The 14,986-nt window shown below is 33.1% G+C and overlaps 6 protein-coding genes across 6 annotated transcripts; 3 read left to right on the forward strand and 3 right to left on the reverse strand.

Annotated features, from left to right (window-relative positions):
• Positions 1–1,710: 1,710 nt before the first annotated feature.
• SAPINGB_P000718 (uncharacterized protein) lies at positions 1,711–2,229 on the forward strand (the record flags this gene model as incomplete). Its single annotated transcript, XM_031995441.1, has 3 exons — positions 1,711–1,848; positions 1,903–2,026; positions 2,087–2,229. 3 exons carry the CDS (start codon positions 1,711–1,713, stop codon positions 2,227–2,229), a joined length of 405 nt encoding a protein of 134 aa, XP_031851332.1.
• Positions 2,230–2,305: 76 nt separating this feature from the next.
• SAPINGB_P000719 (uncharacterized protein) lies at positions 2,306–4,856 on the reverse strand (the record flags this gene model as incomplete). The annotated part of the gene is made up of 2 exons (XM_031995442.1): positions 2,306–4,357; positions 4,578–4,856. The coding sequence occupies 2 exons, from the start codon at positions 4,854–4,856 to the stop codon at positions 2,306–2,308; spliced, it is 2,331 nt and encodes a 776-aa protein (XP_031851333.1).
• Positions 4,857–5,581: 725 nt separating this feature from the next.
• Positions 5,582–6,892, reverse strand: SAPINGB_P000720 (uncharacterized protein; the record flags this gene model as incomplete). The annotated part of the gene is made up of 1 exon (XM_031995443.1): positions 5,582–6,892. The coding sequence occupies one exon, from the start codon at positions 6,890–6,892 to the stop codon at positions 5,582–5,584; it is 1,311 nt and encodes a 436-aa protein (XP_031851334.1).
• A 574-nt stretch (positions 6,893–7,466) lies between these two features.
• Positions 7,467–9,990, reverse strand: SAPINGB_P000721 (uncharacterized protein; the record flags this gene model as incomplete). Its single annotated transcript, XM_031995444.1, has 2 exons — positions 7,467–9,822; positions 9,875–9,990. 2 exons carry the CDS (start codon positions 9,988–9,990, stop codon positions 7,467–7,469), a joined length of 2,472 nt encoding a protein of 823 aa, XP_031851335.1.
• A 767-nt stretch (positions 9,991–10,757) lies between these two features.
• On the forward strand, positions 10,758–11,144 carry SAPINGB_P000722 (uncharacterized protein; the record flags this gene model as incomplete). The annotated part of the gene is made up of 4 exons (XM_031995445.1): positions 10,758–10,793; positions 10,849–10,907; positions 10,971–11,022; positions 11,085–11,144. 4 exons carry the CDS (start codon positions 10,758–10,760, stop codon positions 11,142–11,144), a joined length of 207 nt encoding a protein of 68 aa, XP_031851336.1.
• A 960-nt stretch (positions 11,145–12,104) lies between these two features.
• SAPINGB_P000723 (uncharacterized protein) lies at positions 12,105–14,879 on the forward strand (the record flags this gene model as incomplete). The annotated part of the gene is made up of 5 exons (XM_031995446.1): positions 12,105–12,142; positions 12,198–12,225; positions 12,280–12,384; positions 12,435–12,500; positions 12,549–14,879. The coding sequence occupies 5 exons, from the start codon at positions 12,105–12,107 to the stop codon at positions 14,877–14,879; spliced, it is 2,568 nt and encodes an 855-aa protein (XP_031851337.1).
• Between the last annotated feature and the right edge of the window lie 107 nt (positions 14,880–14,986).

Genomic DNA, 14,986 nt, shown 5'->3' on the forward strand with positions numbered 1-14,986 from the left:
CTTAACTAACATATTATTGTTCTTTAATTTAGTTATCCTTTTTTAAAAATAAATTTATATTAATATAGATTTCATCAAATATAATATTGTATTTGATGATCTTCTTGGATATAATGACCTTTTCCTGTAGGCACATACAATTACCGGAAAATAGTGTTGGTACACACCCACATCACCAAAAAAAAATTTCACCATATTACTTTCAAGACAGATTTCTTTACCAAATTTAATTCAATTCGTAAATAACTTGAGATATAGGTTCCTTATTCTTTAGAGATATATATATACTTGTTTAATATTTTGTATTCCAGCCGTTTGCATCTACTACAGCTTGAAGTCTACGGGGCATAGATAAGACTAGCTTATTTATGAGGTCCTGATGGAAATCCTCCCAGACTTCCACAGCTGCTTCGCGTAACATATTTAATGACTGATTATTCTTTGGTAATAGTGATGGTTCCGGAAATCTTTTACAGATCTTTTTCCTTAAGCAGTTTCCATATATTCTCAATTGGATTAAGATCAGGCGAATAAGGCGGCCAGTCCACTAAAGTAACCCCATTCTGTTCGGCCCATTCACGCAGTCAATTCTAAACTATTCGAGCTTTTATGTGTAGGTGCGTTATCTTGAGCAAATCTGGCCCTGCAATTTTTGGAAGTTGATCTTGGAGGCATTCGAGAATACAGCGGCTAGTAACACCCCCGCGAGCAGATTCAGGGTCTCCATGAAGCGGCTATAAAGACAATCGAGAAGAAAAGGATATAGCACCCCATAACATCTGAGAATGACGTGAGGGCTGGCCTTTTGGCTGTAAATATTGAATATCTAATCGCTGTCCCTATTCATTTTAAATAGCTGAAGAAATAGTAATGTAAATAAAACATACTGTTGGGCAAAACCCCCCACTCCTGCTTTTCACTATCACCACGAGTAATTGTAGACTCATCACTTAAAATCCAATGCTTCCAAAAGCTTTCTGGCTCATCTTTATACATTCTCGTAGAATTGAGGCGTTTTTCCGCTATCTGTGGAGTTAGTAATGGCCGTCGGAGGGCGCGTTGATGATAGATGCCTTCACGCTTGAGCCATTGTAAAATAGTACGTTCAGAGAGATTTAAACCAACGGCAACAATAAGATCTTGTGTCTCAATAAAAGGATATTTCCTAACGACTCGTAAAATGGCCCTTTTATCCCTATCAGAAATCTTTGGTGGTCGTCCTGACCATGCACAACTAGAGGCATTTTTTTTGGTTAGGGTAGTGTCGAATTATGCCAGAAACAGACCCTAGTGACACTGTATATAGTACTCAAGGTTGAGATAAAATCATTTTATTATAATCCATCTATAAGCTAATGGAACATTTTTGCTATTAATATAATAGTAAAAATAACTATATATTTATTTTAATATATTAACTATATATATATATATTTATTTTAATATATTTATGAAGATTATGTATAAAAAATAATTAATGATAGTTTTTTGGTTCTGACTTGGTTACCAGAATGCTTGACTGAAGTTAGTAAATTCCCCAAGCCCTATATTATATTGTCTTAGAAATAACTAAGTTAGAAAAAAACTTATATAAGCTGATTAGCTTATGGCGGTTAGCTAATTAAATTTTGATAGGCTAACACCTTTGTTAGTTGTTTAAGGAAAATTAAAACTCACCACCATTTTCCCACTCTTAAAACCGGTTCAAAAATGTTTCGATTATCACATCTTAAACCCCGCTACTTTGGGAATCATTTATTTATCAATCAAAAACTTGTTCAAAAATCACATTTATTTTCTAAGCGGAATGTTTCATCATCTGCCACCTCTTCGTCGCCTAGAGAACAGGTATTGTTTATTATATACTTTTAAATTTTCAAACTAACTCGAACTAATTTATAGCTCAAAGCTGCAGACATGATAGCTCCTGTGAGTAGAGTATTTCTTTATGCATTTTTGACATATTCAACACTTCATGCTATTTGGTGGAATCTAGAATTTGAAACAAAAGAAGCTCAGTATAAAAGTATGTAATCTTATTTTTTTATTAAGTTATAAAAAAATCATTAACCGTTTTCCGTATTAGAGGAACTTGACGATCTTGAAAAGAAAATATACGAAAAAGTAGCACAACTCGATTGTCAAATTAAAGAAGCTGGAAGTCAAACAGAACTTAGCGCTGGTGAAAAAACACACAATAACATTCATAAGAAAAGCTGGTTCTGGTAAACAACAACCCAATTTAATTAGATTTACATGAAAATATTAAAATCTGCCATATATTAAACTATTTATGTGGGAATTTCTATTTTTTGAATTTGTCGACTCCAGTTTTATAATATTGTTTCAAACTGAAACCTGTTGAAGCATTGATGGAATTTGCAGGAGAATGATTAGCAGAGTTAGGAGGGTGTTGCTGTCTTACAGCATTTGCTGCTTTGTAGAATAAGGCCTGTGCATTTTCTGGCTTAACTCTGTCATATTTTTTCATGCGAGTCATAGTATTATTGTATTCGCTCATATCCTCTGCTCTAAGAAGATCAATGCTTTGGCGAAGTTCAGTAAAAGTTGTAGTCAAGCTCATTTCATTTGAATCTTTGGCCATATCGTCAACAAATTTTTCAAGATATCTAACATCCATATCAAAATTTGATACTGCAGCAGGTGTCAAGCTATCACTAGCTTCAATTAAAAACTTTAAAAGTGAAGCGGCCAAATGGTCAAATGCATCTAGGTATAAAAAACTTTTGACGTTATGAGGGAGGTTGACCAACGTCGAATTAACCATTGTTTTTAAGAAGTTTATCATTTCCGTAAGATAAGAACTTGGTTCCGTGTGTCGTTGATTGGTGAGCCAGTCATAATCGGCTATATCCAAAAAGTCATCAACAATTGCATTGACAAGTTCAAAAATACGAGCCTCAGCAAGTTTTCGAGCTTCTTTAAAAGCATCGGTGCTTTTCAAAATTATAGGTGTACTTCTTCCAGATGTCTTATGAGCTTCAAGCTCTTTTTCTATTTCAGTGGAAGCATACTCAAAATGTTCCAAATTAAGTAAAATTTGAACGATTTTTTCTCTTGTGGTAGAAGAAAGTCTTTCTTTAAACGCTGCACAAACATTATCAACAAGCACCAAATCTATTATTTCCTGAATCAAATCTTCAATAAGACAAGGATCCACATTTAAATCGCTCATAAAATTTTCTATGCCATCAATGAATTTTTGCATCCCAGTACAAAAAACGAGATATATCGGTGAAAAGTAAAGCATCCGGGGAAAAACTACCAGTTCGCCTTCAATAATAGGATTCTTGCACCAAATTCTTTTAGAAATATCATTATATTCTGTAAATGAGTTGGCCATCATGGGCATGTAGTCGTCATTATCCAAGTTATTGGTAAAGTTTTTCACAAATTCCGCCTTGGATAGCAAAATAAAATGCTTGAATAAGTCAATGATAAAAGAATATAAGCTTGAAACATCAAAATTGAATATTTCCACTGTATGAGTGAATAGGATTAAATAAGATCGCAAATCAGCAAGAAATTCCTTATCAGAAACTCCCTCTAATGATTTTTTGAATTTAGATATGAGCTTTTGGGAGTTTTGAATCCAAAACTCATCTACTGCCTCGCTTTTTCGCAAACCCTTAATCTGTCGAGAAATTGTCTTGTCAATTATTTCAAAACCAGCCGCAGAAGCGAAAATATCTTGCAGCTTTTGAAGAGTAGTTTTCATTGATTCCACACTACTGACATCAAAAGGGAGAGTTACCGGAACGATCTCTTCTTTTTTTGGTTTGATTTGAATATCGAAATGCTCATGAAAACTAATCGAAAGCCCTAAGCTGGTATGAATTAAGGAACATTCATATAAAGATGATAGTGTTTCCTTTACTTTGGAGTTATTGAGATAATTAAAATTTGATTCTCGATATGATAACTCAACAGGAGAATTAAACTTATATTTCCGTAACTCTTGTTTTTTATTTTGGATTTTCCTCCAGTTTTCTCGCAATAAACCCACGTGTTCAAAGGCAGCATATCCTATGTTTTTACTCAGTTCTCCAATATTCTGTATCCAAGCGTCAAGATCTGCCAAAGAGTCTGATCGTACAACTTGTGTCAAAGCTGGGACATTTTTATTGATAAGTTGCGCGAAACCAAAGTCTTGAACTTCTTTTAAATGAATATTTTGAAGATCATCCATGCTTTTTAAGGCGGCAAACCGCTGGCCATCTCGTATTAGTTCATATACCTTGTTGGTGATATCAAGAACCTGCAGGCAAGCAGTTACCGCCTCAACGGCCATATCCACATTGACTCTAATTGATTTTGATTCGAGATAGTCATTTTTCTTAAACAAAATTGTTAGTCATATACCAATAGGATAAACTAAATAGCTTACTCTGTCTAATAGAACACGTCCTGTTTGCTGCATATTGGAGTTTAAATTTAATATTTCATTTTTTAACTTGTCTGTTTCTTCGGATACAGCACCAAGTTGTTTGATAGACATCATATATTCCTTTCATTCCGTTAGTTTGTCAGTTTATAACATCTTATGAGTATCTTACATTTTGATTACCGTTGCACAATATTTCAATTTCTTGATCTTTAGATTTAGTGATAGTGTCTAAGCTACTTCTTAGTTCTTCCGTTTGATTTAACGAAAGTGCATCTCTGACAATAGGAGCAAGCTGATCTAAATAGTCATCCGAGGTAGTAGAAGAGACTTGGGACCTAGGCTCGTTTGAGTGCGTAGCAAGAACATTATCTGACAAAAGAACACGCTGTAAGTGCACAATAATGCTCTGAAGATTACTGTCTTCCTTTATAACATCTGCTGCCGCCATATTTAAAAAAAGTTTGTGTTCAGATTTTGTAGAAAGCAAAGAATGCACATTCTTATAATTTCAACAAAGTGCGTAAGAGCGGGCTTTTTTCCAATTTTTGGGTGATGTGAACACGTTACATTGATTTTAGTTTGTAACAAATTTTAATCGTCACAAAAGTGCCTCATTTTAACGTTATTATTAATTTATGACAATTAAGTTAGTGCTAGTTTAGTTATAATTAGATAACAAAAATATTAAATTTTGATCTGTTTATGCTTATGTAATTGCATGGTTTTAAAGACTCAGTATTGAAATGGATATCTACAATTGTATGATAAAGCTGAAAATAGTTTGAGACATTTTGATTGAGTGTAATTTGTAGCAAGAGAAAATAAAAATATTGAAACAGATATCTCCTAGTATGTGCATGTCGACTCTCTTAAATAATTTAAATGGCTTGCAAGAAATTGTTAGCTTTATCTCTATTTGGAAATATTAACAAATAAAATAAGCGTTGATGGAGACAAATGGAAGTAAGTTGAATAGGTTTGGTCTTTTACTCCTTGATCCTCATAACCTGACATCAGGAGTTATTTTCGGGAAGTTGGAGATACAATGTTAAAATTAAATAAAAGTTAATCGTGAAAACAAAAATTTATATAGTAGGAGCACAAAGGATTAATATATTAATAAATAAATAAATATGAAGAGTAAAATTAACTGTTAATATTTAAATATATCAATTAAAGTTTTGACAAAATGTATCTTGCTTCACGTTCACCACTTATCCAAGCACCATGAACAAAAGTAAAACCACGATAGGTAGTATGCTCTCCAGCAAATCTAATATTACCAGCACCTTCTTCAAAGTTTTTCGTAGCAATTGAAGGGTTAATTCCCAATTTTGCTCTTGAAATAGCGCCATTTGTTAATTTATCACTATTCCAAGTAGTTACTTTAAACTTTGTTGGGTTTGGCACAGCCTTTTTGCGATCAATCTTAATAGATTCTAGTACAGGCTTCAAAATTTCGAACGCTTGAGAGGGATTGGCTTCTAACTTGTTAATCAATGGAGCAGGAACAATCAAAAAGACACCAGGATATTGTTTCTTGCCATTGTAAAGGTACCAGTTTGATATAAGAATAGGGGTATATTCTCCATTTATATCTCCAACAAAAACAAATTTGTTAGAATCAATTGGCCAAAAAACTTCATCAAATTGAAAATAAACTTTGCCAATTTGTGAAATTCCCAGTCCATTTACTGCTTCAACAATTTTTTCAGGAAGACTAGGTGTAAATTTAATCAATTCTTTTTGTAAAACTCCAATGGGTGCAGTAATGATAACGTACTTAGAAGTAAATTTTTTACCGTTTTCTGTAATCACATCAACCAAATCATTGTCAAGGCGTTTAACTTCACTAACAACAGTGTTAAAAAATATATTCTTTTTTTCAATGGGCTTGGAAACATATTCCAAAATCTGATCGTATCCCCCTGTAGCAAAAGCATCACGACCGAGTGGAGGAATGGAACCAAACTTGGAAGAAACTTGATCAGCAGGTGAGCCGTTAATTAAAGTTGGAATTTTTAAAATGCGTTTGACTTCTTGCATTTGGTAATCGGAAAGATTAGGATGTTCTTGAATAAACAAATCAACAAGGTCTTTTAAAGAAATATCTTCAATATTAGGATTTTTGTCAAAATATAGAGTAGTCCAAGGAGAAAAGTCAGATGCTGCTTGGCCTAGTTTGCCAATTGGATCCAAGGGCCCATTGTTATCGTAAATTCCAGGACCTACATCGTCATACTCCGGTTTCAACCCAATTTTTAAAGCTAGATCGTAAAGTGGATTATCAAGAGTTTGGTGGAACCAACTACACCCCAGCTCATAAATTGGGCCATTACTTCTGTCGGTAAACAATCTACCACCAAGCCGATCCCGACCTTCCAGTATAATAACAGAGTGACCAGCAGCTGATAAATCAGCAGCTGCTTTAACACCCGACATACCACCACCCACAACTATGGTGTCGTAAACTGGTTCGTTCATTACTATTGAAGTGAATTAAAAAAGAGAGAAAATTAATTAAAATGTGAAAGAAAAACTAAGAGAAAGAAATGACGAGTACTTTTTCATTAACAAAAAGTATTGGTCTCTTAGCTAATTGTAACATTTACGTAAGCTTGGCATTGTCACAAAGCGTGGGGGTTAAGTGGGAGACGCTTAAGTTATTATCCATTTCTCTAAATATATATGGAATAGAAATAGCTTATAAGCTATTTCTAATTAGCTATATTACCATTAAAGTGTTTAAAAGAAGAGATTTTTGCTTTCTCAAAACTAATCAGTTTTATAAAGTTGCCATTTTCAAAGATTTAAACCCCTAGACTTGAATTTTAAAAATTAAAAATTTACAGATATAAATACAAGCTAATTAAATATTGCCAATTTGGACGTTACAATTTGATTTTCTATAAAAATCATAGGACTTCTGTATATATATCATATTGAAAAAAAAAAATTTGAAAATAGAAATAAAAATGCTAAATAGGGAATTGTTCTAACTTTAAAATTGACAGATTGTAAAAATAATCAAGAAATTATTTATTATTACATATAGAAGTTAATTAGCTTTGTTGGCAAGGACGCTAAAGACATTTTCAAACAACTCATTCATTGAGCATCCACCAGTTTGAGCATCTTCAAATGCGGAATCAAATGTAGTGGCTGTGATAACATCTGATACACTATCAAAATCAAGAGCTGGTGCAGTAGTGGAAGAACGAAGCCCATTTGATGATGAATAAAGATTGCTAATCGAATCTTCAAAAGATGTTGAGTGTTGTTGTAGCTCAAAAGTTGAATTAGATTGCTTTTCAGTAGCTGGAGAAAGAGTACTAAACCTTAAATCTGGGTTCAAAATTTGAAATGTGGACGAAGTACTAGGGACATGACGAATGCACAAAATATAAGATGGTACATTTTCAACATGCACAGGAACTGGAGTATCGATAGAAAATATAATAATTCTCGCAATCTTATTTTTTCCTTGATTGTTGACTGCTAGAGCAATCAGGCCATTTGATGAATCAACTGCCAGCAGATTTTGAGAATCTAATTCCGGAACAGTAATACCAACAGACCAAACCTGAGCACCATTAATAAGATCGTATACAGCCAATCGAGTCTGTGAAAGAATAACAAGTCTACTACCAATTATGTGAAGTTGATAAATTGAAGTATCGACAATATTTGGAAGACTTGCTTTGATTTCAAAGGATTCACCATCCACAATATACATAGCACCACCCAGAGATAGCACTATCACAGATCCATCGGTAGACCAAGAAGCGCTAACTCGGGAAGGTGTATGTAGAATTCCTGGAATATCTTTTCTGACTGACCATGAGTAGTTTAGTCGTGATTTATCGACTTTGATAATCGCGTCTTTAGAAATTTTACCCTCGTTTGAAACTTCTTCGGGACTAATAAGTTCGGGCATCCACAATCTTAAACCTCCATGCTCACTACTGGTCAAAAATGCATGACCATTATTATAATAAGATCCAGCGGCTATTAAATTACTGATTCGAACATTTGTACCATGAGGTGCAGAAATACGAGTTGTAAGCACCCAATTGCCATCGGTATTTCTCCATATCTTTAAATTAATTTCCCTGTCTCCCTTCGAAAGTAACGGATCAATGCTTGGTGGAATATATTCATCAACAGTAGCCATCCACTTCCCATCAGGAGTAAAACTAACATGTGTAACTTTGGGATCTCGGATTTGGGTTTCCACCTTTACTTTACCAGTTTGAAGAGCTGGGGCAACAGTGATCATGCCAACCTGTTCATCCCTATTAGTATCATAGACTTGAATAAGTGATGAATAAGTTAAAGGTATATAAGAACTTTTTGTTTTAGGATTGATAAAAAAGGGACAAGAAAAGACTGGTACATTAGTATTGGTCTTTTTAGATTTCATTGCAGTAGAATCATTGGCCAGCTGCTGTGAAGAAAGAATCTGAGCTTTCACGCCAGCAATCTGTAAACGACTAAGCAAATCCAAAGATGAAAATATAACTATTTCGTTATCAGCCATTCTAACAGCATAAAGTTCGCTTGATGAATCAACAACAATATCAGATATTTCACCAGTGAGACGAGGAAGAAACTGAGAGCGGCCCGTATCTAGCTGCCAAAAAACAAGAACCTTTTCATTACCACCAGATAACAAATAGTTTCCGTCCAAGGAAAAAGATAGTGCTCTTGCGGGATCAATGTGCCATTTCAAAGCTCTTGGAAATATAATTGAAGGTCTATTTTTGTCAAAGATTTCATAATAGAGGTCAATAGCTCCACCAACAGAGCCTACAGCAACCACACCCGTATCGGATATCGCGATTGCACGCGTCCTGTGTTTTCGTTGAATAGGCTCCATTGCTTGAATAAGATTGTATTCTTCATCCAATTGTCCCGCCACAACTGTATCACTTAAATAACTGGTAGTGAAAGCAAAATATTTTTTGTTGTTAGAAATAGCGAAGTTTTTGCTGTAATCAATATGAAAAATCACCGATGTATCCCATCGCGAACTATCTTTAGACTTTTGAACATTTTCATCAGCAAAAATCGATTTTCCGTCCTTCAAAGTGTGCTTTAGAAGGTATCGGTGACCGGGAATAGACTTTGAAGAAACTTGATCAAGAGATGAAATTATAATAAAGGTTTTATCATCAATAATATCAACAATCTCATATATTGGGAGATCAAGGGTTGTTAAAAAAATTTGGCCGTTTTCATCCTCAAGGTCGACAAATATTCCTTGACCCAGTTGACTAAAAAGCCACAACTTTCCATTTTGCCCAAGGTACATATGTGCATATTTCGTTCCATCAACTGCAATTCTTCGAATGCATTGTCTCGTAGTTATTTGATATATTCTAACATCTACTGAACCAAGAACAATAAGGTATCTGATGGAAAAGTTAGATTCCAAATTTTTGAAATAAGTAAATTGTAACTTACTTTCTATTTTTATAAAAAATAGGTTTTACGGATGGAAGAAAACCTCCAACTTCTTTAGAAAATTTCCAAGAAGTCTTTCTTGAAGTAACTTCTGAAGCCTTTATAGAAGTACCCATTTTTGGCTGGACTTTTTTGGGTTATGGTTGAACTAGGAAGAAAAAAATTTGAGAAAATGAAAAGGAAAATTTTTTTAAAAAATTATTATGTAATATATCACATGATAAGTATACGGCTTAACATTTATATCTGACAATTTCAAACTGAAAAAATTCAAGGAATTAATTTTTAGATAAAAAAAATATTATAATTTTAAATGATTTATTAAATAATGAAAATATAATTATATATTTTATAAATTTTTATACATTTCATTTTACTGTAAAGTTTTCTTTTGTCAAATTTTTTCATAATATGTTTACTATTAAAAGTGTTAATTGTTAATTTAAAAGCACTAGTCAGGGTAACTATTTTTTTCATTGAGGTGAAGCTGTTGCAGGATAGATGAGCTAAGCTTGCTTGAACAAAAGTGGTTAGGGTTATGAGAAAGTCATAACACAAAATTTTCAGTTTTGTAGAAGCCTTTACCTTACACAGTTAACACCTTTTATCAGTTTCATTACTGCCGGATTTGATTTCGTTTATTATCAAAGATAATAAGTGTTATTTCTAAGTCTCATGTATGTAAGGTTATTATTTATTTATTATTTTTATTTAAACGCGTCTTTTAAGTCCCAAACCTGTAATTCTAGCTTTAGTTTTACTCTACCTTGACTGACAAATGTTGACTTTTAGCGCGCCACAAAAACATCTTTACACCTATATCACAGTTTGATAAAGCTTAATCAAAGGGTTTTAACATATTGGATCTCAAGAATATTTTGAAATGATTATTCCAGTTCGTTGTTTCTCCTGTGGTAAGGTAAGTTAAGAAAAGGTAATATAAGAATTTCATCATTATTAACATATTCTGTAAGGTTGTTGGTGACAAATGGGAAACTTATCTTCAGTATTTGGAAGACGGAAAGACAGAATGGTATGTGGATTTTCTTTTTCTTTTTCTTTTTTTCTAAAACGATTATATTAACAAATAGTTTAGCCAAGCACTGGACAAGTTAAAACTGAAAAGATATTGTTGCCGAAGAATGGTTGTAAGTGAATTAATTACTTTATTTTGGGGAATATTTAGTGACTGACATTTAATGCCTTATAGCTTACACATGTGGATCTCATTGAGAAGTTCTTAAGATACAATTCTCTTGATAAAAATTAAATGAAGTTTTTTTTTTTTCTTTTGATGCTATGATTAAAACGTATATGCTATGATACAAAACCGATGATATGATGTAATGAAAAATAGAGGACCTACCAAATTATAAAAATAAAATAACCAGGAAATGGTTTAATTAAAAATTCTCTTTCCCTGGTTGTGGGACTGTGCAGGTCTTTAATTACTTGAACCCAATGAGCCATTAACACTCATCATTGTTGGTTTACCAGATCTCCAATTGAAACAACTCTTAGTGAAAACCTCTAAATTAATATCAAATTATTTGTTTTCTTCTTTATAATAATGATTTTTTAAAAACCGATATGTTTTTAAAGAATACAATGCAATAAGCTCTATAGAAACAAAGTAATTAGTAAATTTTGAAATAACAGAAATATATAGTTATTTTACCTTTCTTGATATATTCCCCAAAATTCAGACCTTTTTGAATATCGTCGGGGTTTGTGATTCCAGCCTTTCCTCGAAAAGCTTTACGAAGTTTTTTAATAAAAAAATCATATCCAGCGCTTTATTGATCAGTACTTTTTACAAAAAAAGTTTAAATTTAAACAAAACATACGGATAATCTTTCCCCATGTAAATTAATTCTTTATATAGGTATAATACTTTTCTTCTTAGCTCTGGAGTTGTCATTATTGAGATGGAAATTTGGGATATTTTATGTGAGAGTACTGAGGTTAGGTAATTTAATTAAATGAATAGATTTTAATTTATGGATTAGCTAATCTTATTACCTAAATATTATTAATATATTATAAAGGTTTGAAATTCTACGTTTACCGTAATTTTTGTACGCTTAAAAAAGGCTCAAGTGGCCATTTATTACTGTTTGGCTTTGATATCGCCATTATTAACTTTTCAACCAACTTATATGCTGGCTACTAGACACATTAATAAACACTTGCTCTTTTCAGATTCTACTAAGGTTTAATTGTCTTTACAATGACTGTGAACAACCAAAGCGCATCTGCAGCTGTTCGGTACGTTTCTATTTTTGATATGATTCATAGAATATTTTCCTAATGGTTGTTTTAGGATTTCTGAACTACTTCGGCATCAAGATGTACGTCGTATTTGAGAAAAAAAATTAAAAGCTCTTAACCTAACACTCTTGCAGGATTTAGAAAAAGTGACAATATTAAAGCAGCGACTTTTACGGGAAAAGGCCGCAATAGATAATAGGCTCAAGGCTGATGTTCAATCTCGTATTGATTTAACCTTAGTAAGTTAAATTTAAACAGAAGAGAAGTTTTAAATTAACAGGTCTTTTAGAAAGGGCTAAACTCATTATCCAAAACTAAATTAATTATTGAAGATATGAAGACTGAAATAAATCAGGTAAGTGATAAAAAATTTGCTTTTATCATAATATTAATTTTTTTTTAGATCGACAAACTTCGTGTTGATTCTGAAGAATCAGTGTTACATTTTGAAAAGATAAATAGAATTTCTAAAATTCATGAGAACTTTGTCGAGACACAGAAGTTTCTTGATAATTTTAAAACCCTTAATCTCCAAATCCAAAGAATTCAAGATTTAATTGATGCTGATGGTGAATTTCAACTGGAATCTCCTATGCCTAAACTTTTGGCAATTCATTTTCAAATTTCTCAATTACGCGACTTAAATGATAATGCCCAATTTTACGCCTCTCACTCAACTGAAGATGTCAGAAGAACAATCAAAAAACATTTTGCACCACTAGATGATCTTGTGTCCAGATTTGATTCCATTCTATTTGAAATATCAGAGAATCTTCTTGAAATTGTTCGAACAGGAGATAAATCATTAGTTGTTAGAGTGGCCAAAATTATTGATGTCGAAGAAAAACAAGATTTAGCGGCTCAGATTGTTGAGGAGATTAAACAGGAAAGTTTGAGCCAGGAAAAAAAAGGTGACAAATCTGGTAAATCTAAATTTGGGAACGGGGGCAAGTTTGAGGATGTTAACTCTTCATTTCGCAGAAGTATAGGCCAACGTCCTTTTGGTCTCCCAAATACGAATAATGGTTCTGATGATTCTGTGGATCATGAGAAACAGACTATGAAAACTTTGATGGGATCTTTGAAAAAACTCCATAGAATTAGACGTGGATATCCGGAACGATTTTTTGAAGCGGTACAAAAATCAATTCATAACCTTTTTGTTGAATGTCGTGCTGCATTTAATAACGACCCAGACCTGATTTTAGACAATTTAAACTGGATATTTACAGATTTGGGATTAGTCAAATTTGAATTAGTCAAATGCATGCCCGCTAGATGGAAAGTTTTTAACAAATTTGTTAATTTTTATCATGTCGAACTTTACCGAATGCTTGATGAAATAATTCAAACTGAACCAAGTGCTATAATACTTCTTAAAATTCTTCAATATGTCAAAAGTTATTACAAACACATGGAAAAGGTGTTGCATATATCAAAAAATGATGACGACGATGAAAGTGCTGGTCTTTTAGTACCCCCATTGTTAGATGGTCGCGAAGAAAAGCTATATGATGATTATCTCGCCCTTATTGTTTCAAAACTTCATGAATGGAGAAAAAATATGGCCGCAACTGAAACGGTCAACTTTGTTGAGCGTGCAATTCCTCCTGAAGTTGGTGACGACAAAAAACTTGCGCTTCAAGGCGAATTTATAATGTTTTCTATTATAACGCAACAGATTGATGTTGCTGCAGAAAGTGGTCAAGGTAGAATATTATTTGGAACTGTTCAGGAATGTGGAAATATTTTGAAAGAACGACAATCTTTTTGGGAGAAAACTATGCGCCAACAGGTAGAATTACAACTTAGCGATGCACCTAATCCAGAAGAAGCAAAGGAAAAAGACCCAAATTATGTTCCTGTACCTGGTGGTTTATTTGAATACCTTATGGCTCTAGCTAATGATCAAATTCGTGGTGCAGATTATACAGAAGTACTTTCAAACAAAACATCTGACATGGTCTCAGCAAAATATAAAACGCCAATCATTGCTGTATGGAACTCTGTTTGTGATGGATTTATATCACTTGCTAAATCTTGCATTCGGGGATTAATCAATATAATTTTCAAGGATTTGGAACCGGCCTTCAAATCTATATTTGCGAAATCATCTTGGTATAAAGGTGTTCCAATTAATCAGGTCTCCGATACTGTTCAAGAGTATGTTTCAGATTGTCGAGAACACTTGAATCCAACTATTTTTGATGTTTTCTTAGACGACTTACTTGAAGAAACTATTATTCACTATTTGGGATCTTTACTTAATTCAGGAGTATCGTTAAAAGTCTCAAAAGCAGTTGATCGCATTAAATCTGATATCGAGGTTTTATATCTTCTATTCACTAAAAATCATGAAGATCAAGCCCATGTTCAAAGTCATTTTCGCGTTTTTGAACATTTCCTTTCTGCTTTGGAAGCTAAACCCGAATCACTTCCAGAAATATTTTTAGGTATGCGAATGGACTTTTGGGATGTTCCTTTAGAACTGTTTGAGGCGATGGTATGCTCTAGAAAAGATATTGATACCAAAGTTGCTCGTGGAATTGTTGCAACTGCAAGAACACAAGCGCTGCATCAATCGCAGCTCCAACGTGAACAACTTCTACAATTACAACAACAGCAACAATCAGATCCACAATCTCAAGAATTACTTCAGCAATTAGCTCTTCAGCAACAACAACAGCAACAGCCGACCTATCTTTCATTTTTTGGCAAAAATAAATTATGGTGAATTGTTGTTTTTTTTTTGTGTATAATTTTTTGATAAATTATTGTTCTCACTTCCTTTTTTTGATTAAGGCTAGAGTTTTACATGTAGAATAATTTTATTATAAGATT

This window comes from Magnusiomyces paraingens, assembly GCF_902498895.1.
Source record: "Magnusiomyces paraingens strain CBS 517.90 genome assembly, contig: contig1, whole genome shotgun sequence".
NCBI lineage: Eukaryota > Fungi > Ascomycota > Dipodascomycetes > Dipodascales > Dipodascaceae > Magnusiomyces > Magnusiomyces paraingens.